General features: G+C 55.1%; 1 protein-coding gene across 1 annotated transcript in view; it reads left to right on the forward strand.

Moving 5' to 3' along the window:
• Positions 1 to 21,643, forward strand: part of TTC7A (tetratricopeptide repeat domain 7A) — a 125,677-nt gene that overhangs the window by 52,819 nt on the left and 51,215 nt on the right. Inside the window, exons 6-11 of the mRNA XM_068563873.1 lie at positions 1,633 to 1,711; positions 2,520 to 2,677; positions 3,304 to 3,367; positions 13,369 to 13,506; positions 15,095 to 15,178; positions 18,977 to 19,081. Of these exons, the coding sequence (XP_068419974.1) occupies positions 1,633 to 1,711; positions 2,520 to 2,677; positions 3,304 to 3,367; positions 13,369 to 13,506; positions 15,095 to 15,178; positions 18,977 to 19,081 (628 nt within the window). The remainder of the gene's footprint in view (positions 1 to 1,632; positions 1,712 to 2,519; positions 2,678 to 3,303; positions 3,368 to 13,368; positions 13,507 to 15,094; positions 15,179 to 18,976; positions 19,082 to 21,643) is intronic.

Consider the following 21,643-nt stretch of genomic DNA (forward strand, 5'->3'; position numbering starts at 1 on the left):
CTGACTCTATCCCCCAGGTCTTTGTCTCCATTCTCAGCCTTACAAACAGGAGTCTTAGTTCATAGTGTTGGTTGTTTGCACATTTGGGGCTTGCTTGTATGAAACCAGAGGTTCCCAGAAGGCAAGGAATTGATCTCCTGCCCTTTTATGCCTCCAAGCTCCAGAGCCCCCAGGAATCTATTTCATGCACGAAAGCTGCAGGAGGGGCTCACGTGACTTTCCCGGCTGCCACCTTTGGCCTTTCACCCTCTGTGATCTTTCATTTCTAAATTTGCTGGCCTGGGAGCCTCTGCTTTCCCTTGCGAGCTGTTGATCTAGGGAACCCCCCGGAACAAGTGAGGACGGCAGTCCTCAGACATTTGCTGAGCACACATGCCTGGGCTGAGCTTCAGGAACAAGACTGCCCTCAGGGGGTGCACAGTGGGAAAGGGGTCAGCCTGTAAATGGAAAATGACTGCAATGCCATGCTTGCTTCAAAAGAGGAGTTAACACGGGGCAAAAGCTATGCAGTCAGGAGGGGTGGGTGTGGGGAGGGGCCCAGGGAAGGCTGCAAGGAGGAAGTGATGTTGGAAAGTGATGTGTAAAAACACAGGTTTTTTTAAGGATGAGTAGGGAAAGGGCTTTTTAAGGCAGTAGGGGAAGCCTGTTCCAAGACTTGACATAGCGAACAGTGGACGGTTGTTCAGAAAGGACTTGAGTGGTGGGAGATGAGATGGGAGAGAGGCAAGGGGCAGACCCGACAGCCCTGGGACACCGTACTGAGGGCCTAGACTGAATTCTGTAAGCCTGGGGGCACCGACAAAAGGCCAACATGGGAAGGAACAAGATGACTTTTGCATGTCAGTAGAGCCCTCAAGGGGCAGTGGGAGTGGTTTTTCAAACTCAGGCCACACCCATCAGTGGGTTGCAAGATCTGTTTGGTGGGCTGCCGCCAGCATTTTTAAAATGGGGAAATAGTGGGAGACGTAAAATAGAAAATATCAGAGTGGATTGCATTGCACATAGTAGAGATAGGTAATATATCAGGAAACTTAACTTCAGTTTTATGTAAGCAGTGTGTGCATATATACAGGGTTGCAATGTCAGGTGTATTTCTTACTATGGATCACACTTTAAAAAGCTTGCAAATGACTTTAAGACACAGAGGGCTGACTGGAGGGGGTGAGACCAGCTGTCACTGTCATCTAGGCCCCAGGTGATGCAGGCCAGTCTACGGCCCTGGTGCTAGGGATTGAGAGGTGAGGATGGATTCCATTGTAGACCGGATGTGACAGATGAAGATGGAGAATTTGAGGTTGACTGAAGTCAGAAAGTTTGGCACCAGCCCAAAGCACTTGGGCCAAGATAACATCTTGTTTGAAATACTCGATCTTGGTCTCTTTCTGATGGTAAACTGGAGGCCTGGGTTTCTAGAGGGCTACGGTGGAGAAGGATCCTTTCTATTCTTTGATCACTGATGTCCTGGGCCTCTAGGATCCTGGTGTTAACAATTCCGACCTTTCATACCAATTATTGGATGTTTTCAAATAACACTCAAATGGGCAGGCTCCTCCTAGTGTCTGCAGGTTTGATGAGGATGTCTTTGTGGGAACTAGGCTGGTAATGACCCTGCTTCTACTGTCTTCCCGCTAGGAACATCGTGAAAGGCATGAGAGAACTCCGGGAGGTCCTACGCACTGTGGAGACCAAAGCAACTCAGAACTTCAAAGTGGTAATGGAGGAGGCCCCAGGGCTGGGTGCTGGCTGCGGCTGGTTTATTCAGGGGTTGATTTCAGTGGGAGGCAGCAGAAATCCTAGCAGGCAGCCTCTGAATCAGGGATAACAATATGTCGAGTGTGTGCTTCTCCTCTCCCTATCATGCTCATGGCAGACATTGCTAGTCAATCTCAGCATTCTTTTCCTCCAAGCCTGGGACACACCCTCAGCATCCTTCTCATCACAGCACTGCACATAGCTCCTCATGTTAGATCAATGCTGAAACTTCCTGTCATCCCTTCCTAGCAAGGTGGTGTGCTAATTCTTAGGGACTTGTTTATGATCTTAATAAATAACCTTGGCTTGCTTTCCTGCCCCAATTCAGGCCTACCTTCTTAGGCTTCTACCCCTAATCAGAGCCACAGCTGCTTCTCACTCTAGACTTTTCGGTCAAATATCAGAAAGGTATCTGGTGGAGAGAGCTGCTTGCGCTGAGGGCTTTATGCTCTGCAAGGGCTGTGAATACTCAGAGCCGTGCTGGGCTCCATGGGGCCAGGAGGAGGAGGAAATGTACCTCTTGTCTAGGAGAAGAGAGAGGACAAAAGATGAAGTCGGAGCCATCACGGGCCAACAGAAGGGGTGGGGCAGCTCAGTGCTGGAGACACAGAAGCAAGGGGGCTCCTTGGGGCACAGTGGTGGACCTCCTGGAGGGGCAGCAATTTGCAAGCAGGCAGATTTGGCTGGATGGTGAGTGGAGGGCACGGCAGGCCGCAGCTGGGCAGAGCCAGCATGTGCCTGCATCTGAGTTCCTCCCTCTCTGCCAGATGGCAGCCAAGCACCTGGCAGGGGTCCTGCTGCACTCCCTGAGCGAGGAATGCTACTGGAGCCCCCTGTCCCACCCGCTGCCCGAGTTCATGAGCAAGGAGGAGAATTCCTTCATCACACAGGCCCTGCGGAAACCTCAACTCTACGAAGGAGACAAGTAAGCCTATCTGCTCTGGGGACCACGCCAGGCTCAGGCCACCGTCCCCAGGGTTCGGTCCCCACTGGCGGTCCCTCTCTCTGCCCCATGCTCTCCTGCAGCCGCCACCCAGCTCCCTGCCAGGCAGGCTCTTCAGAAGCAGCAGGAGCCAAATAGACTAGAGAAGGCAGCTCTCGGGGTGGGGGGTTGAGGGGGCGTCCTCTAAGGCACCCAAAGGCCAAACAAATTTTTTGGCGGGCGGGGGGAGGGGGGTACCTGCCTTCCTAATGGTCTCAATGCACCGTCTGTCGTGTTTGTGCCAGTAATCGAAGGTGGAGTCTGTGAGCTTCTTTCTTGCTCTTGTTTGCTGCTGGCCCCAGCCGCTTCATGCAGTGCTGGGAGCTGGAAGGGGCATCCCCCTCGAGCATCGCAGTATTTCCAGCCCTCGCCCACCGTAGGCTTTCAGATCCATGACTCTGGGGCATGATAAAGAGCTGCAGGTGGGATCCTGTGCCTGTGAATTATGCAGGAGAAGGTCACCTTACCAGGGCTGGTGCTGACTCCGGGGCAGAAGGGCCGGCGTGGCAGGCCAGCCGTGCGGCTTCGGAGGGCCGTGCTGGAGCCAGGCTGCCATTTGTGTCTTGCAGCCTCTACTGCCCGAAGGATAACATTGAGGAGGCCCTGCTGTTGCTACTCATCAGCGAATCCATGGTGAGCTCAAGGCCTCTGGCACGTGGAATAAAGCTGTGGGGCTTGGGCACAGGCCACCGGGTCCTGGCCGAGCTCAGCCCCCGGGCATGTCCCTGAAGCAGGCTTCTTGGATCTGTTCCCCCCTCAGAGGGTACGGCTCCCTCATGAGATTTAGGTGTGGAGTACAAGGCTGCATTCGGGGGCCTGGGTCCTACCCCTAAATGAGTAGGGACTGGGCGAGCTAACAAATTCCCACCTCCTGCTTCTGGAATTACAAAAGCAAGTCAACAGAAGGTTGCATGAACAGTTCTGTGCTGGGTCGGTGATGATGGAAGGGAGTGGAAGGAACGTGTACTTTCACGGCAGGAGGCCTGGATTCAGGTTCCGGCCCTGCCACTCAGTAGCTGAGGGCCCTGGGCAGATCACCTAAGCTCTGTGAGCCTCAGCTCCCACCTCTAAGGTGATAGTAACTCACAGAGGTGAGGTGCCTGTACAAGGGATCCACTCATTCATGCCACTCTTAATACAGAGTGTCATCCACTTTGTGCCAGGCCCTGTTCTAGACGCCAGAGAAGCAGCAGCAAACAAAACGGAGAAAACTCCCTGCCCTCATGGAGCTTACATTCTAGTGAGGGAGGTGGGCAATAAATGAATTAACTACTCAACTACCCAGGGTTGCGATGTCTAAGTGCTGTGGAGAAATAAGGCGGAGGGGGTAAGGTGTGCCGGATAGAGCACACGTGAAATGCTCTCTAGATTTTTTTCACAAGACCCGCTTCTCCTGCCCCGGGCAAACACGCATGCGCGCGCGCACACACACACACACACACGTGCCGTGGAGGCTCAGCGTTGGGGAGAGGTGTGTTGGGTGGTCTGGGAGGTGGTGAGATGAAGGATGGGGTGGTCCAAGGGGGCTGAAGGAAGGGTGGGCAAGAGCAGCAAAGCCAGGTGTCCTCTGACTGAGGGGCCCCTCAGAGCTTATGAGCTGGGGACCCCCGGGTTGAGAGCTAGGTTTTTTAAAATGATGCACCTGAGAGCAGTGTGTGAAAGTGGAGTTTAAGGAACTGGGTCCCCAAATAGCCAGAAACAAATGTCCCTTTGGAAACCTGGGACTGTGTGATGCCAGGGTTTGTTTAGAGACCTCTGGTCAGTGGGTTGCCTCTGGCTGAGCAGGTCCCCCAGCAAGTAGACAGGAAGAGGGACACTGGACTCGGGGGTGAGAGAGTGTATCCTTCCCCAGCCAGGCGGGGTCCATTCGGATCCAAGAGTGCCGGGGAAGGGGCATGGATATTTGGATCCCGAGGACAAACTGGCCGGGACATGGTCCTGAAAGGTTTGCACGGTGCGTGCTTGTATGGAGGTTAGGTGGTTGCTGCTGGGTGGGGACATCTAGCTGGTTAGCCCAATGTGGAGGTAGAGGTACCAAGTGCCAGATCTGATTTTCATGGGAGAACAGTGTACTTCTCACAGACTGAACCCCAGTTTTTAATTATGGAACCTCAGCCATAGACCGGTATCCTCTCCCTGCCCCCTTCACACACCTCAGCCATCTCAGCACCTACACCATCAGGTGTGACTGCACAGAACTCACCTGTCTCGGGAAACACAGGTCATTATTGTCACTTTCCTATGCTGAGGGTTACAGTGTTGTCTGCAGGTGGGAAGTAAAAAGGTGAAAATGGGAACGTTTCTTAGGTCCTTTCTCTGCCAGATTCCAAGCTGATTATCTCATCTAGGTAGGCATTGTGTTGAGCGGTTTGAAAAATAACAGTTTCATATGATTCAGTCTAATACTAATATGTTCCCATCTTGCAGATGAGAAAAGTAAGGTCCAAGACAGGTACATGTCTTGGTCAAGGTCTCATACTAATAATCCTTGCAGCCATGATTCAAATCACGTCTGTGATTCACCGACTGCTCTAAGTCTTGGTTTTCTCATCTGTCAAAGGGTCAAGGGGGTAACTTTGAGGATCAAGTGCGACAGAGCTTGGCGAGGGCTTTGTAAACAAGGAAGGCCTTGGCTGTCTGTGTGAGAATGGTCAGCATTTTTCTCCCTGGCAGGGATAGAGGCTGGGCTCTGTCTCCCTAAGTATTTTTTGTGGCCATTGCTTGATCCGGGTGCCCAGAACCAGAGCTGAGATGCCTTTCCATTAAAGTTATTCCCCCCAAACCCTCAAGCTGCCCGTATATCTCAAAGTAGAGGATGGCCTTTTACTAAAAGGTGACCCATACTTGGAGCCAAGGTGGTTTCCCTCTAAGCAGCTCTTTCAAGAGGATATGTGGCCGGCTGGCCTCCACTGGCGACTCGGGGGATCCAGGCCGGCTGGACAGGCAGGTGTCGTGGGAATTCCCTGTGGCCTGCACAGCAGCAGAAGTGCTCAGATGCCGAGTGTGCTGTAGCTGGGAGGAGGCACTCTTCCAGGGCTGGCTGGCTGGTTTCCTCCTGCTCACACCCAGCCTGTCACACATCTAGAAGCTTCAGATATTTGGGGGAGGATGTCGGCGATGGACATAGCTTTGGTGTCTCATCTATTGAGGGTTTTCCACCTGGAATCTGGATCTGGCCACTGTGGCTCTGTGCGGTTTTTCAGAGTGACCAGACCGCCTCTGACTTCTCACTTGCCCTTATTTTACCCCCTCCTTTCCTGCAGGTCACATTCTCCATCAGATGTGGGCGCCAGGCTCCTGCTCTGACCCTTCACCTGACCCCTGAGGCTCAGCCTGGCCTCCATGTACCAGCAGGGTTTTCCTCATCTCCCTTTAATGCTGGCTGGGTTTGGCTACAGATGATAGGGAGAAACTTATAGAAGCAGCAGCTGCCTTGGCTGCTCCTTGGGTTCTCCTAATCCCTGCAGAATTCTTTATGCGGCAGTAACAGCTATTGCAGCACAACCAGCCCAGGAGGCATAATCATCACAGCTCTCCACTTCCAGGGCCGCCAGAGCTAGTTGCTCCAGGAAAGGGTGTTTGCAGGTTTCCTGAGCACGTCCACCCCTATTTTGCGGTTTGGAACTCAGAGGAGTAGGCTGCATGGCGTCTGGGTGTGGGGTTGGTACCTGAAGTATGGTTTTTGTTTGGGGCTGAGTGTGATCAGAATGAATAGGGCAGCCCTTGTCTTTCAAGAGGTAAATAGAAACCTTACTAATGCTTTCAGAGAAACGCAAGGGACATGAGTTATAACTGGCTAAAGGAGATTTGTGTTCTGGACTCAGTTTTGAGTTTTCAGGACCAAAAGGACACTTAAAAATGCCCATCCACCTACCCATCCACCCACCCACCTACCTGCTCATCTCTCCACCATCCAGTCTTGTTTGAGCAGCGACAGTGTGCTGGGCTGTGCTCAGCACTGGGGGTAGAATGAAGAATAGTTAAATCACAGCGCTTGTCCCAGGCGTCCTCCTACCCAGTGGAACATGTGTCTGGAGACACGGAGGAAATCCTCGTCCCCAAACCAGAAGGAATTATCTCAGTCTGCTGAACCTCAAATGCATATTCTAGTTTTTTTTTTTAAACATCTTTATTGGAATATAATTGCTCTACAATGGTGTGTTAGTTTCTGCTGTATAACAAAGTGAATCAGCTATACGTATACATACATCCCCATATGCCCTCCCTCTTGCGTCTCCCTCCCACACTCCCTATCCCACCCCTCTAGGTGGTCACAAAGCACCGAGCTGATCTCCCTGTGCTATGCAGCTGCTTCCCACTAGCTATCTGTTTTACATTTGGTAGTGTATATATGTCCATGCCCCTCTCTGACGTTGTCCCAGCTTACCCTTCCCCCTCCCCGTGTCCTCAAGTCCATTCTCTACATCTGTGTCTTTAGTCCTGTCCTGCCCCTAGGTTCTTCAGAAACTTTTTTTTTTTTTTTTAGATTCTATATATATGTGTTAGCATATGGTATTTGTTTTTCTCTTTCTGACTAGTTTTTGAAAGAACCATGTGTCAAAATCAGCCTGATTTTCTCAGTTGGGGAACCAGGAGGTACAGGACTCTGCCATTTCTCAAATCTTGATCTAAGGCATAAAAATATGTGTTAGAGCAAACTGAATCCTCGAGCCCCTGTTTCGTTCAGCTGGGGGAGAAGCTGCTGCTGGTGTCAGGCTTTCGGGAGCTGAAAGGACACAGAGGCTTGGGCTGAGAGAGGGTGGGGGGATGGGTGAGCCCGTGGGGCCTGGGATCCTGCAGGTTAACAAAATAACTGCCATCCGTGCCCAACATCAGGCATCCAGCGATTTGAATCTTGAATTGGCCATTCACAACCTGTGTAGCCTGGGCAAGTCTCTTACCTCCCTGATCCTCAGTTTTCTGTAAAATGGGGCTAATAAGGTCTCTCTTGCAGGAATTGGGTGGATGAAGTAAGAAAATGAGCACGAAGGTGGCTGGTACATTGTGGGTGTTGAACATGTATTCGTTTTATCCTGATGACTACCTGCTTCTGAGTCATTAATTTTAGAAAACATTTAGATTCAGGTCTGGTTGGTAGAAAAATTGGTTTGAGGACACTGTTTAGTTAAAAAAAAAAAAAAACAAAAACGCTTCTTGGGCTTGATTCCATTTGGGACTCAGCAGATGAGCACAGATTGTTCCAGCTTCTGGCGCCTGGTTTGCTCTGACACGAGGCCCTGCTGTGCTGCAGGCTGCAAGCGGAAAGGGTCTGTTAATGCTGCCAGCTCAGAACCCTTGGAGCAGTGGAGGTGGGAGAGCCTCACGCCCTCGTTGGCAGGAAGATTTCTGCTGTAGGAGCCCGATGCGCAGGAGCGTGGGCTGGCGGGGGCCTGGCTGGGGTCGCTGTGTAGATGGGACACGGCACAGAGCATGTTATTTCTTGGCTCTGTGGACTGGCGGCTCGAGAGCCGGTGGTGATGGTGTCTGCCGGTGGGGGTGACAGCACGAGCAGAACGTGACAGCATCCTCCAGGGAGGAGGGGCAGGGGCCAGGCACTGATGCCACCAGGAGACTCCTTTCTGGGGTGATTGTTGAGGGAGGTGAGCAGCGGGCCCTGAGGCTGGGTCCTTGGCCAGCAGAGAGGTTGTCCCTGAGAACAGGGGTGACGTGGTCCAAGGAGCTTGTTCTCTGCAGAGAAGCAGCACCTGAGGCCTGACTGAGAAAGTCCAGCCTGTGTTTCGCTTTGGTGCTTCCCTAAGCAGAGACATCTGAGGGCCTCTGATGGCATGGGAGGGGCTAGTGGACACTTCCTTGGAATCTCCTGGAGGCAGGGGAAGAGCCAGGAGTGAAGTCAGAATGTCTAGGTTCTAATCTGGGTCCTAAACCCCCTATATGTATGCCTTGAGGAGCCTCCCTGGTCTCTCTGGGCCTCAGTTTTCTCATCTGTAAAATAGGACAATAGAACGGGAGATGGTTGTTGTCAGCATTATGAGATACCACGTACAAAGTGCTCTACAAGTTAGTTCCCTTTCCTTCTTCTACCCTGCTTGTGTCCAGGATCAGAAGAGTAACGGGGCTGGGCGAAGTGAAGGTCAGTGCTGTCTGTGGCCCTGCAGCCAGCAGAGGGTGGGGTCCAGGGCTGGCAGAGGAGCCCACGAGGCAGCAGGTGCTCAGGGCAGCAGAAGCCATCCTGGACTGGCTATCGGAGGTTCAGCCTTAATTCCTGGAGACCCCGCACACGTTAGTACACCCTCTGGGGCTCAGTTTCCCTGCCTGCAAAGGGGACAGCAGCAGTTTCATCCTGCCCCTCCGTGGGGTTACTGTGAGATCATGGCAGTGATAATTAAGTTCCTAAAATGCATGGCACACACATGAGGGATGGCTATTTGAGCAAGAACCATCTTGCCTGGGGTGTCACGTGGGCTGTCCCACCTCGGGGAATGACGTTGCCCTTGTGGGCGTTTTCTTAAGGCCCCATATTTGCTTCATGGATACGTGTCCAAAGACCACAAGTGGGTCACACTGGATGATGGGGGAGTGGGGAGGACCACGTTTCTTTGGCTTTTCCTCTTCTGACCTGCTGGAGGCCTTGGGTGAACGTCCCTTAGTCTGGGGAGACTGCCCCTGGCAGGACAGCAGAGGGTCCAAGGCTAGGAGCTTGTCTCAGGGACAGCTGCTGAGCCCTGCCTGGGATTAAATTCATGGATTAAATAAGAGTAGGGCACCCCCAGAGGTGGGGGGCCTGGGGGTTTTGCAGGGGAAAACAGGAGAATAGCCTGCCATTATCCCAAAACCAGTAAGGAGTATGGTGGTGAGAAGACCATTTAGTTTCTGCATAATTCATGTCTCTCACTGCATCTGATCTGGAGGATTTCCATGTGAGGACATTTAAATGGTGGAAGGGAAAGAGTGTGACTGGGACTAGTTCAAGGCAGGCTGCTGATGGAGCTGGGAGCATTGTGTGGCCTGAGGGAGGTGAGTGCAGCAGAGGAGGGAATGGGACACCTGGGGTGCCCTGGGCGGGGACTTGAAGCCCCCAGAGGGTCTGAGGCCCTGTGCACTGAGGCCTGCTCTGGCCCCTGAGCTGCACGTGAATTCCTACCCTGTTGCCAGCCCCCCGAGGCTTCCTTTTTTTCTGCCCCAGTTCTCCCCACCCCACCCTATTGCATGGTTACGTACACACGCTGCCCAGCTGCCCTGCAAGCACTGGAGCATTTCACTGCAGCCCTGCCCCAAAGCCATAGCAACCACTCGGCAAACTGCTTTTGGCTTTCCTTTGGGGACCCACGCTTCCCTCTTGGCACAAGTGCCAAGTCCTGAGGACCCCCGAGAAGATGCCTTCCCCGCTGTCTGTGTGTTGGGGGGCGGTCCCCAGGCAGAGGAGATGCTGCTGTGAGCCCCTCTTCTGTTCCTGTCCTTCTGACCTAATGCTTGCTCAGAGCTGGAAATCCATGCCTCCCTCCCACCAGGCACACACATTCAGAGACACTGTTCTCTTAAAGGTCAAGGTCTAGGCCAACAGGAGGAAGTTTCCACACCAGGCCCAGAAATCCTTCTCTTTCTAATGTCACTTGAGAGTGCTGTGTGCGGGCCTGTGCTGGGGCTGGGAGGCTCGAGATGAGCGAGATGCATCCCTGCCCCGAGAACCCATGAGCCAGTGGGCTGTGCGGGGGCCCGGGTGTGTTCCCAGGGTTGGGAGAGGACGAGGTGGGGGGCCAGCCTCGCCTGCTGAGATAAGTCGGGGACAGTGGCAGAAGGAAGGGATCCTTGAATTGAGTTTGAGGAGCCAGAAGGCATCCACATTGACAGACGGAACAAAGATGGGCCTTGGTGAGGAGAGGGAGCTGCGGGGAAGGACTTGGGAGCTAGCGGAGAGAAGCTGGCCAGGTGGGCAGGGTCTCATGGCAGCCACAGAAAGGAGGGGAGTTGGGAGTTGGGGTCTGGCAGGGGCTGCACCTGGAGGATAGGCCGACCAGAGCTCACTGCTCACCATCCCCTGCATGAGACTAGTCTGCATGGGTGGCTCCCCGATCCTGGATGTGTCCTGCAGGAAGGCCACCCCTGCAGGCAGCCTTCCATCAGGACCTCTCTCTCCCACCAGAGTTCTAGGTCAGATCCACTCACTGTGTTTGTTGTGTACTGCTGCTGTGTCCCGTTTCCATAGCCCCTCCCTGAGTGCAGGAACTGTGTCTCCCATCCTCTCATTCCCTGACCTCCTGCCCCCAATCCCACCCCCATTGCTGCCTGGTGGGGGCTGCCTCTGCGGGGCCCACCCAGGGCGGCGAGAGCTGGGGCGCTGCTGGAGGTGGAGGAGTGGGGAGGTCCACAGCCAGGTGCAGAGCGAGTTTTGTGCTCCTCAGTGAAACAGTTCCTGCCATGGCTCTCCTTAGAATCTCTTCTCTCTTCCTGTTGGTGCCTGTGTGGGTGGATATCGCCAGGAAGGAGGGGGATTTCTCTGGCACTTTCCGTCTCCATTCCTCTCCCTTAACCCTTTGGCACCTGACCGTCAGCTCTTGTTTACCAGGCTGGCACTGGTGCTCAGCCTTTCTGGGGCTATCCTGGCATCCCCGGCACCCTCTCCTGGGGCAGGTCCATGCCCATCGGGGCGGTGGGCAGCCCTTGCCTATTGTGCCTGGAGGGGCAGTCATCAGGACCCCTGGCCACCGGCCTCCCTTACTGAAATGCCCCCCTGGGTGAGTCACGTCCTTGGGTCTTATAGGCATTTTGGCTTCTAGAAGCCTCTATGGGAATGCGCTTCAGGCCTGCACGGTAGGACACGTCCAGAGCCTACAGTCCAAAGGCTGTTGAGCTTCTGCCTCTGCAGTCATCACCCTTGGGAGCCTCAGCCCCTGACCTGGAGGAGGGGATAGTAGTCCTGCCCGGAAGAAGGTTGTGAGGACCACCTGTGGACGCATTGTTTGAACCTGACCAGTGGGGATCTGGGTTTTAAGAGTCAGCAGGTCCCTTTTATTCTGTCAAAAAGGCCAAGTTCTTGGATCTGCAGTCCTTTGTGGGGAAGTAGAGGAGGGCGAGTCCCAACTCATGGAAGGAGGTTCAGCCTCTTCTATAGATGGAGGGGGACGCTGGGAAGAGACCCCTTTGGCAGAGGGGAGAAGAGGCAGGAGAGGGGAGGATGCTGGGAGCAGCCAGTGGGGGCATCTGGCCAGACCCCAGCTTTGCGTCAGCTCAGGCACAGCCCTCAGAGAGAGAGAGAGAGAGAGAGAGAGAGAGAGAGAGAGAGAGAGAGAGACAGGAGAGAGAGAGAGAGAGAGAGAGAGAGGAGAGAGAGAGAGAGAGAGAGAGAGAGAGAGAGAGAGAGAGAGAGAGAGAGAGAGAGTGTGTGTGTGTGACATGGGGGGCCCAGGGCATCCCCAGCCTGGTCCCCACCCTGCGGGGGGTCCCCATGACTCCTCTTTATCTACTCCCGAGCCTGAATGCTGTCCCCAGGGTGTGAGTGTACAAGAGACGGTGGGACCACAGGCCACAGAACAAGAGGGTCCCCAGTTCCTGATGGGGAGATTTCACCCTGATGGGGTGATACAGAGTTCCCCCCTTCAGATCGTACAGAATCGCCCACTCCTAAAGCACGTTTTCCCTCGCCCCTCCCCTCCCTAAGCAGCAAACCCCGCCCCGCCCAGGCAGCTCTGAGCTACTGGACTCCTGAGTGCCAGATGCCAAGCACAGAGACCCCGGGTTTTGAGGAGGGACAGAGAGGAGAGTTCCGTAGTCAGAAGGAGTCAGGGATAGGTCTGGGCTGGACGCAGGGGTGATGGGAAGGAAGTATGGGGTTCCTTATCAGAGGGACTTGGGGGGCCTGCAGAGGAAGAGAAGAGGGCACGGAGGGGCCACAGCCCAAACTCCTGTCCTGTGAGTCAAGCTGCAGAGCCGCCCACCTGATCTAGTCAGTTCCAGATACTATCTGAAGCTCTTTCTGTGAGTGGATGGTTACAAATACACAAGGAGCTGTCCCCCAGAACAGCTGGCCTGTATCCTCAATAATGCCAGTATCCTGGAGCCAGGCAAGGGCTGCAGGACTCTTCCCATGAAAGGAGGCACGAGAGACATGGCAACAATCCTGGATTGGATCCTGGCACGATGACTCTACCAGAAAGGCCATCCATGGGACAGGAGGCGAAATCTGGATATGAGCTGGTATTAGAGAATAGAAATAACGGTGTTCCACTTCCTGAATTTGGCATTTCTGTTGTGGTTATAGAAAGAATGTTCTCTTTTGTTTAGGGGTGAAGGGCCAAGTTGCCTTAACTGACTACTATTACTACTACTATTATCATTATTAGAGAGACAAAGCCAGTGTGGTCAATGTTAACAATTGGGTTTACTGCTGCGGTACTATTCTTGTGGCTTTTCTGTAGATTTGACTGTTTGCAGAATAAAACACTGAAGATCAGGAGCATGGGCCCTCAGGACTGCTGTCTCACCCCAGCCTGGGCTGTGGGTGGAGGGTTTGCTCTCTGTCTTGGGGGTGGGGAAAGGCTCTGGCTGGTTCTAGGAGTGTGGCCTGGGTCAGCGGCGAAAGGGCGACGGTCACTGAGCCTCAGAGGCAGGGGCCCTGTGGGGACAGGCACCTGCTCATTTTCTGTCCTTGCTCTTTCCTAAACCGTGTCTCCCCACAGGCTACTCGGGATGTGGTGCTGAGCCGGGCACCGGAGCAGCAGGAGGACCGGGCAGTGAGCCTGCGGAGCGCTGCGGCCATCTACGACCTCCTGAGCATCACGCTGGGCAGGAGGGGCCAGTACGTCATGCTCTCCGAGGTACCGCCTCCTCCGCTGCCCCCTCCCCTGCCTCCACCAAGGGGTACAGCTCTGTTCTTGGGAGACCCAGCTGGGGACTGTCTTATTTCCAGTGCCGAGAGGGCTGCCGAGAGGGTGGTTTTTGTTTGTTTGTTTTACAGATATTTTCATGTGTTTTTTCTTGTGAAAGAACGCATGGTGTTGTATAGAGAAGCACAAGAGGAAACTTATCCACCCCTCAGGTTCCCCCAGAGGTGATGCTGGTGTTTTGTGACTACCTGTCCTGACAGGGTTCTGAGCTGGGTGTGGTCGGGAGCCTGGATCCTCCTCCCACCCTGGCTAGACAGAGCATGCCCACTGCATTGGGCAAACACTGCCGGGGCAGCGCTCCAGGGGCTGGGCCCAGAGGGTGGTCCCTCTCCAGGATGTGGGGACCAGGAGCACAGAGCTGCCGCTCTCTCCTGCCCCCTCCCCACAGTGCGAATGGCTTGTGCACATTTTTGAGCTTTCAGATCCAGGCTGGGATCAAGGGTGGCTCGGGGGCCCTCGGCTCCTTGTACAGGTGGCCCTCTTGGTGGCAGATTCTCTTTGCATGTGTTTGGGAGGGCTCCCGAGAGGAGGGGCAGTCACTCCTGCTGAACCCTTGCTCACACCGAGGCACCGTGCGAGGTGCTTCCAGAAGATACCTTCTTTAACGTGGGGGGATAAGTGGTCTCTCAAGTTCACCAGTGAGGAAGGCGAGGCCCAGAGAGGTGGGTTTCTGCCCAGGATGGTGCAGGGGGTGCAGTTGAGCCAGCACGGGGGGACCCAGGCCACCAAGCTCTGAAAGTACCTGCTGTGTGGTCCTGTACCCCTTACCACTGTCCCCCACCCGCCTGACCATGGCCGCACAGTGAATCCTGGCCTCGAATGCTGGCTTCTGCCTCTGTCACCTGGAACCACTTCTGATGGTGACTGTCAGATCTCACAGGCAGCGCCTGACTTGGAGTGGCCCAGGATCAGAGTGGCCAGGGAGCAGACGGTTTTTCTCGGTGGTCGTAGAGAAGAGCAGAAGGAAGCCTGTACACTTGGGCAGCGTTTTATGCATGGGCTTTGGAGTCCGTACGTCTGCCACTGACTGGCCCTATGACTGTGGCAAGTCATTTACTAAGCTTCAGCTTCTTCATCCGTGAAGTGGGGGTAATTAGAGAACCCGCTTCACTGGGTTGTTGGGAAGAGTAAATGAGTTAAAACATGTAGAAAGCTGAGTATGGTGCCAGGCACAATAGTGAGAAGAATTGTCAGCTGTTATTATTTTTATTGGATGTTTACATTTTGAAAGCCCTTTAACAAATCTCATTTGCTTTTCACCATCGCCCTTGTGAGGTGTTCACATGATATGGAGGTGGGAACCGAGGGTCAGAGAGGGTGAGAGACTCGCACAAGGTCACACAGCATGCGAGTGGCAGAGACAGGTTACCCCTGGAGTTTTCCTACAGGAACCAAGTACGAGCTCTGGCGACCTCCTGCGGGAAGCGATTTGGGCAGAGATTCCCCTGGAAGGGTATGGGGTGGGCCGGTGTGGGGAGGACCCCTGGAGGGGAAGTACTGACCGTCTCCCTCTCCCCAGTGCCTGGAGCGAGCCATGAAGTTTGCATTTGGAGAATTTCACCTTTGGTACCAAGTGGCCCTCTCCATGGTGGCTTGTGGGAAGGTAAGACCCAGGGTGCGCTGGGGGTTGTACACTCACCCTTGGCGGGGGAGGGTGGTCTGCTCTCCTCTAGTCCCTCCCAGAGGTGAGTGGAGGGCAGGGCAGTGATTCAGAAATATTGTCCAGCAGCTGATTTTAATCTCCAGGGAATGAGGGGCATGAAGGGTCACACACAGACCCCTGTGTGAATCTGGTGCCTACCTGTGAGTTACGACTGTGCCAGGTAGGCAGGTGTGTATGTGGATGCTTTTCTCTGAGTATATGTGCACGCCTGGGGCATCGTAGCATTTCCGCCTGTGAGTTGGTTGATGTGACTGCCTGAGGCAGGCATGGACATGGGTTCCAGGCGAGGGGAACGTTGTTCCATTTGGGCCGCAGCTCTCTTCCTGCCCAGGAGGGAGTGTGGCATCAGGAAAGGACATCCGGAACTCACCTGGGAGGGAGCAGGGGCCCCCCCTCCCCTGAGGGAGTGTGGAGGGAGCGCTGCGAGGAGAGGAGGACGTGGCAGGGGGTGGTCAGGAGGAGCCCTGCTCAGCGCGGGGCTGACCTTATTCCAGTTTCCAGAGCTGCGTTTGCTCTCCACCCGCCAAGCCCTGCCCCAGCACCCACTGGTTTTCCCTCCCATGAGAATCACACTTACATAAGCTGCTATTCTCAGCAGTGACATGAAAGGAAAACCTTTCCGGAGCTGGGCGCTGAGGGTGTTGGGGCCGAGGATGCTACGAAGGCAGGAAGTAAGGAGGCATGAGCTCACAGATGGTTCCAAGAGCTGTAACACCCGGAGCCCACTTGTGGGGCTGAGGGGATTCCTCCCTGCCCGCCCGCCCCGCCCCGTCTGCGCCACCTGCCATTTTTAGCCCCGCAGCCATCTCTGAGGAGGGCCCTGCCGGCCTTGCCAGCAGCTCCTCCGTGAATGGAGGGTGGCCAGGTCCTGGCAGGAAAGGGCAAGAAGGGCAGGTGCTGCAGCCTGACAGGTGGGAAGGGCCCGGAGAGGTGAAGCGGAGAATCAAGTGGGAGCCTTCTCTGCAACCCCCTTACTTTGCCAGGCATTTGTCTTCCCAAACCTCTTCCCCTTCCCCCATCACATTGGCCACCTCCCCGAGCATCCTGAAGTCATATGACATGATGTACCCTGGCTCTGCACTCTGCAGGGTCTTGTCGAGGCTCAGAGTTCAGAACACAGATAGGGTGAGGCCATCGGGGTGGCGAGGTGCTGGAGCTCATATGGAGCCTGGGCAGACGGCTCGCAGTGGCTTGCGACAGCTTCTTCCCACCTCCAGGGAACAAAGAAAGAGCCTCTAGTCTTGTAATAGTGAGTATGGTCCAAGAGGCCCAGGGCCAGGTTCTCACCCTTTTGTGGGTCATGGACCCCTTTGAGATGCTGAGGAAAGTGGTGACCCCTCCTCAGAAGAGTGCACTGTGCTCAGAAGTTAGCTTTAATTTCTGTGGGTGCTCCTGGGAGCCCCCCCAGTCTCAGGAAAAGGTGTCACAGGGTCTTCAACCTCCTTACTGAGAAGAGCCAGGCTCAGAGAGGTCCAGACGCAGCCTGGCATACCCCAAGATCCGGGGAGCTGGTGTCCTGGCCCGGCTCCTTCCCAGACCAGCAAGGTGCATACAAGAATGGCCTTACAGGCAGGAAGTTGGGGTGATCAGTGAGTTCCTCATGCGTGAGACCCCACAGACTGGGTTACACCCACCCCTGCATTCAGTGCAGCAGGAGATTGTTCTGGAAGCGCACTCTCCGCCCCCCGCCCCTCAGGAACCCTGCGCACCAGATCAGTCTGTCAGGTTGGCTCAGGCAGCCCTCGGAAGCGTGGCCAGACCTCGCCTGTGCCAAGAGCCTAAGGTGAGAATCAAGGTTCTGTACCTGCGATTGTGTGCAGAAGGTGAGGCGGAGCGGATATCAATATATCTGGCACCTCCACCAGCAGGAAGAGAGGAGGAGTTCCGTGGCATGATTTAGGTCACTCCTCTTGGTCTCCTCGGCAATCACAGTGGCTGCGTTGCTAGGTAACCAGAATGACAAAAAAAGAAAAAAAGAGCCGGCAGCTCCGACTGCGGAGTCCTCAGATGGCTCCTTAAATAGCAGTGTCTTGTGGTCTGGGTAGGGGTGGGACGTGGAGGGTCAGGGTTAGAGAAGCCCGTGCTTCAGGGATGCAGAGGTCAGCAGCCAGGGAGGGGGCAGGCCTGCTGGAGTGTGTGGGCAGAGGGGGCCGTGCTGAGGGAGCTGGGAGTGACCTTCAGAGGAGAGGGTCTCCGGAGAGGGGGATGGCCTGGCAGCTCTTGCAGAGCCCCTCACTGGCCTCCCTCCCCCGCAGCCTCCCAGCCTCCCAGCCTCCCAGCTGGTCATATGCTAACACCCTCTTGGTCTCATACCCTCTTCTTTCATGAGACAGCAGTGTGGTGGGGACTTTGTCCTCTCTCCCCAAGCCTTCCTGTGGGCACCTGACAGGCAAGAGCCGTGGCCTCTTCCCTCTCCGTGCAGTGACCCCGCATGCCCCAGCCCCATGCTTGGGGCTGAGAAAAGCTCTCCTTTCTCAGGGGGGAAAGGAAAGGGAGCTAGAGAAAGGCAGGGGTCCAGAGTGGACACAGGCCAGTGGGGCCCCAGGTCTGCATCAGCCAGTCTCCGCACTGTGCTGTGGACAGGAGAGTCCTCTAGATCCCCCATTTCCCCAGCGGGGCCTGGAGTGGCCGGGGAGGATGAGAGCTAACTAACAGTGGGGAGCTTGGCCCACTGAAGGGCCCAGCTTGTGGGAATTGTACTAACACACACTTGCCCCGTGTGTGTGTGTGTGTGTGTGTGTGTGTGTGTGTGTGTGTGTAGAGCAGGGAGAGAGAGGCCTCCTCTCTGGCCAAGGTAGTCATCACAGAGGCAGCATAGGGCAGTGGTTACAAGCTTAGAGCCAGACTGCTCAAACCCCAGCTCAGCCACTTAGGGGCAGTGTGGCTTCAAACACGCTGTTTAACTTCTCTGCATTTCAGTTTCCTCATCTGTAAATAGGGACATAGCAACCTACCTCATAGGAGAGCTGTGAAAAGCAAATGACTTCATATTTATAAAGCAGTTAGAACAGGGGTCAGCAAACTTTCTGTAAAGCGTCAGAGAGTAAACATTTTTGACTTTGCGGGCCACAGTCTCTGTGGGAACTACTCCACTCTGTCTTTGCATCAGGAAAGCAGCCATAGGCAATATCCACATGAATGGACGTGGCCAAGTTCCAATAAAACTTTATTTACAAAAGCAGGCAGAGGGCCAGATTTGGCCTGTGGGCTGGGTTTTGCAGACCTTCCGCACTTGGCCATCCTCAGCACGTCTAGTGTGACCCCATCTCCATGGCTTCTCTCCTGCTTCTTCTCTGCCGGCCTTTATGCTCCCCCCACTCCCCACCACTGGTCCCGCCTCCATTCCCCATGTGGGTTTATCCTCATCTTGCCACCTATAAACTGAGGGTGTTGAACTCAGGGGTCTGAGAGAATTCCTTCTACCTCTAAAATTTCTGTGGTTCACATTTGGATTCCTTTTGAAGAGCTTCCCTCTGTTGTCACCTTAGCTCTTATCACATCACTTCTGGACAAGGGTCACAGCCTTCATTTTCCAGATGCGGAAACTGAGACCCGGGAGGAACTTGCCTGCCGCCACCGCCTGGGCTCCTCCCGCTGGGCATCTTCCTGCCTTGGGAGGAACGGGGCGCAGAGCCAGGGCTGGCTGTTTGGGAGCTGCCCCCACTGTGGGCATGAGGCACCCTGTCTGCCGCAGCCCAGGGCTGCGAGTGACCGTGTTGCCCACCCTTTCTCCTGCAGTCATCCTATGCCGTGTCGCTGCTGCGGGAGTGCGTGAAGCTGCGGCCCTCGGACCCCACGGTGCCCCTGATGGCCGCCAAGCTCTGCATAGGGTCCCTGCACTGGGTGAGTGAGCTACGGGGTCAGGGCCCAGGTCCTGGCGGCTTCCTGTGGGAGGATGGTGGCAGGTGGGCTCCAGGTGATCGTGTGCACATCTCACTGTGTGTATAAGGGGTGGGGGAGCATGGGGAGCTTCGAGGCGGACAGGCCTGGAGGGGAGAGGGGGGTGGAGAATGGCTTCTGAGAAAACTCCAGCCTCCATCCCCAACTCAGGATGGTGTCAGGTTTGTGGTTCAGCCTTGAATGTCTCCAGGGAGCCAAATGTGGAGTCAAAAGTTGGGGTGCCCCCCACCTGCCCAGCAGCAGGGGCAGTTGGCAGGACCGTGGAGTTACCTGGGCCAGCTTACCATTTGGAGTCAGAACCAGCTCTGGGCCAATGGGAAGGTGGCCTCTCTGTCAGCCCCCTCCTTCCTTTGGGCTCCAGCCCCCTGGTCCATGCCTTGTGCTCAGCTGCCTGCTTACCACTCTGCTGAGGCGGCTGAACTAAAGATGAGCTCAACGTGTGCCCTCTGCCCAGCAGCACTTTAGCTCGAGGAGGTCAGCAGGGGGAGTGAGCAAAGAGCCCTGGGCCAGGAACCCAGAGCCCCAGGCCTCGCCTTGGTGCTCCCCTCCGCCAGGCTCCCTGGGCTGCTGCTTCCAGCCTGGGGGGTCTAGCGGCGGGGCTCTGCACGGGAGTCTCCTCTCACTGGGAGCTCCCTTGCCTACATTCCTGGCTTCCTCAGGTCCACATCAGCCTCCTGATGTCAGGGGAGGTCCTATTTCCACCCTCTTGAGTGACATAGAACAGTGCAGCATCTCTCCCATGTGTTGGCTGTCAGCCCCACCCACACCTCCTCTCTTCAGGCTAAATAAGCGCAGTTCCTTCATTGGCCCAGCGTCTCCCAAAGGGGGAGCTTCTCCCATACATGGTCCTCCCCTTCCTGATGTCGTGACACCCCAGCCTACCCTCGCTGTCGGGTGCCCAGCTTGTTCCAAGGCAAAGGGGCCAGGCTCCAGGTGCCTACAGCAGGCACTTCAGAATTAGCAGCCTCTCCAACTCCTCCAGTCCTGGGAAGGGAGACTCCGCCGGGTATCTTGAGGACCCTCTCCGAGGGGTCCCTGCCTCACCGCCCAGCGGGCCTTATCCCCCCTCTGCTGCAGGGACTGACTCCCTCACACGATTGGTGGAGGGGGGAGGAAGCAGCACCTTTCCCTCTGTTCCCTGGTCCTCAGGTTCCCATGTATGATATGCACACATGGCCCTGCCTTGGCCCCAAACGACTGTGGATGCTGGGGGAGGGAAAAGCATGGCTTTTGGCCCCAGGCTTTATGATGTTTTTCTGTAAGACTGATCTATAATAGGCTCTAGGCATTTGGAAGAGTCATCGTGATGAGGTGGGTAAGAGTTTCACTGTTCCTCATATGTGGCGTAAATGACATAAAGTATGGAGAGGCTGGACAGGTCAGGGAGGCTTCCAGGAGGAGGAGGCCATGGACTGGGGTCCGAGGTGGGCCGGTGGCGGGCCCTTCCATCACAGCTTGCTTTCCTCAGCCGCATGATTAGTGGGGAAACTCATCCCCCAAGTGTTTTTAGGGAGACTGTTAGCATCTTACACCCTAGAGGGTAGGGTGCCGTTGAGATGTGGGTGCCGGCAGAGTGGGGACCCAGTCTGAGTGCATTGCAGCAGTGGGTGGTGGCGTGAGCCGGAGGATGCAGAGGGTGGGCTCGCTGACCCGTGGCTCACACCCCTGTGTGTTCCCAGGGCTCCTGAGAGGGGCCTCAAGTGCATCCCTGGGATGAAGCCCAAATACCCGCCTCGCCAAGGGTGGGGCGGGGAGGGCATCTGTGCTCCCAAGGGCTGCCAGCTCTGAGTTGGCTGTGGGTCCACCCAGCCAATGGCCGCCCTTGCTGGGAAACCCTAAATGTAGGTCTTCCCGCAGCAGAGGAGCTGTTTCCCTCAGCAGCGTAATTACAGTGATTATGTGCATTCAGATTACATGGTAATAAAATTAGGATCCAATCAGTGCAAATTGAAAACAGATGAGTTAGGAGCAAAGTAATCAATGACAACATAAATAGAAAAGCCCAAAAGGAAACTTAAACATGCAGACTCGACATCAGAATTGGGGAGGAGGGTGAGTCGTTTAACCTCAGCGGAGAAGTTTATTTGGGTTTGGGGGCTGGTTTGAGCCAGGGTTTAAATCGGGTACAGGCTAGAGCATGGTCCTGCTGGAGGGCTGGGGGTGGGCTCCAAGCAGCCTTCCCTGCCCTGGAACAAAACCTTCTGTACCTCCCTACCTGCCTTGGACACTTAGCACAAGGCATTGCACTTTTTGTTGCATGTGTGTTTCTTGAAGGCAGGAACTCACTCTCTTCTTTCTTGAAACCCTGGCCCAGAGTTAATGCCTAGTGCTTACTGGATGGATCCTACTTGCCAATGAGCACAGTCACTTGTCGGGGAATTCTGCCTTGTTTGGTACTTGCCTTTCTATCTAAACGGGGAGCTTCTTCACTTACTGTTTCTCACACCCTCAGCCCTTCTCTCCCACAAAGAACCCTGCACATAGTAGGTGTTCAGAAATACAGAA

This window comes from Eschrichtius robustus, chromosome 15 (genome assembly GCF_028021215.1).
Source record: "Eschrichtius robustus isolate mEscRob2 chromosome 15, mEscRob2.pri, whole genome shotgun sequence".
Lineage (NCBI taxonomy): Eukaryota > Metazoa > Chordata > Mammalia > Artiodactyla > Eschrichtiidae > Eschrichtius > Eschrichtius robustus.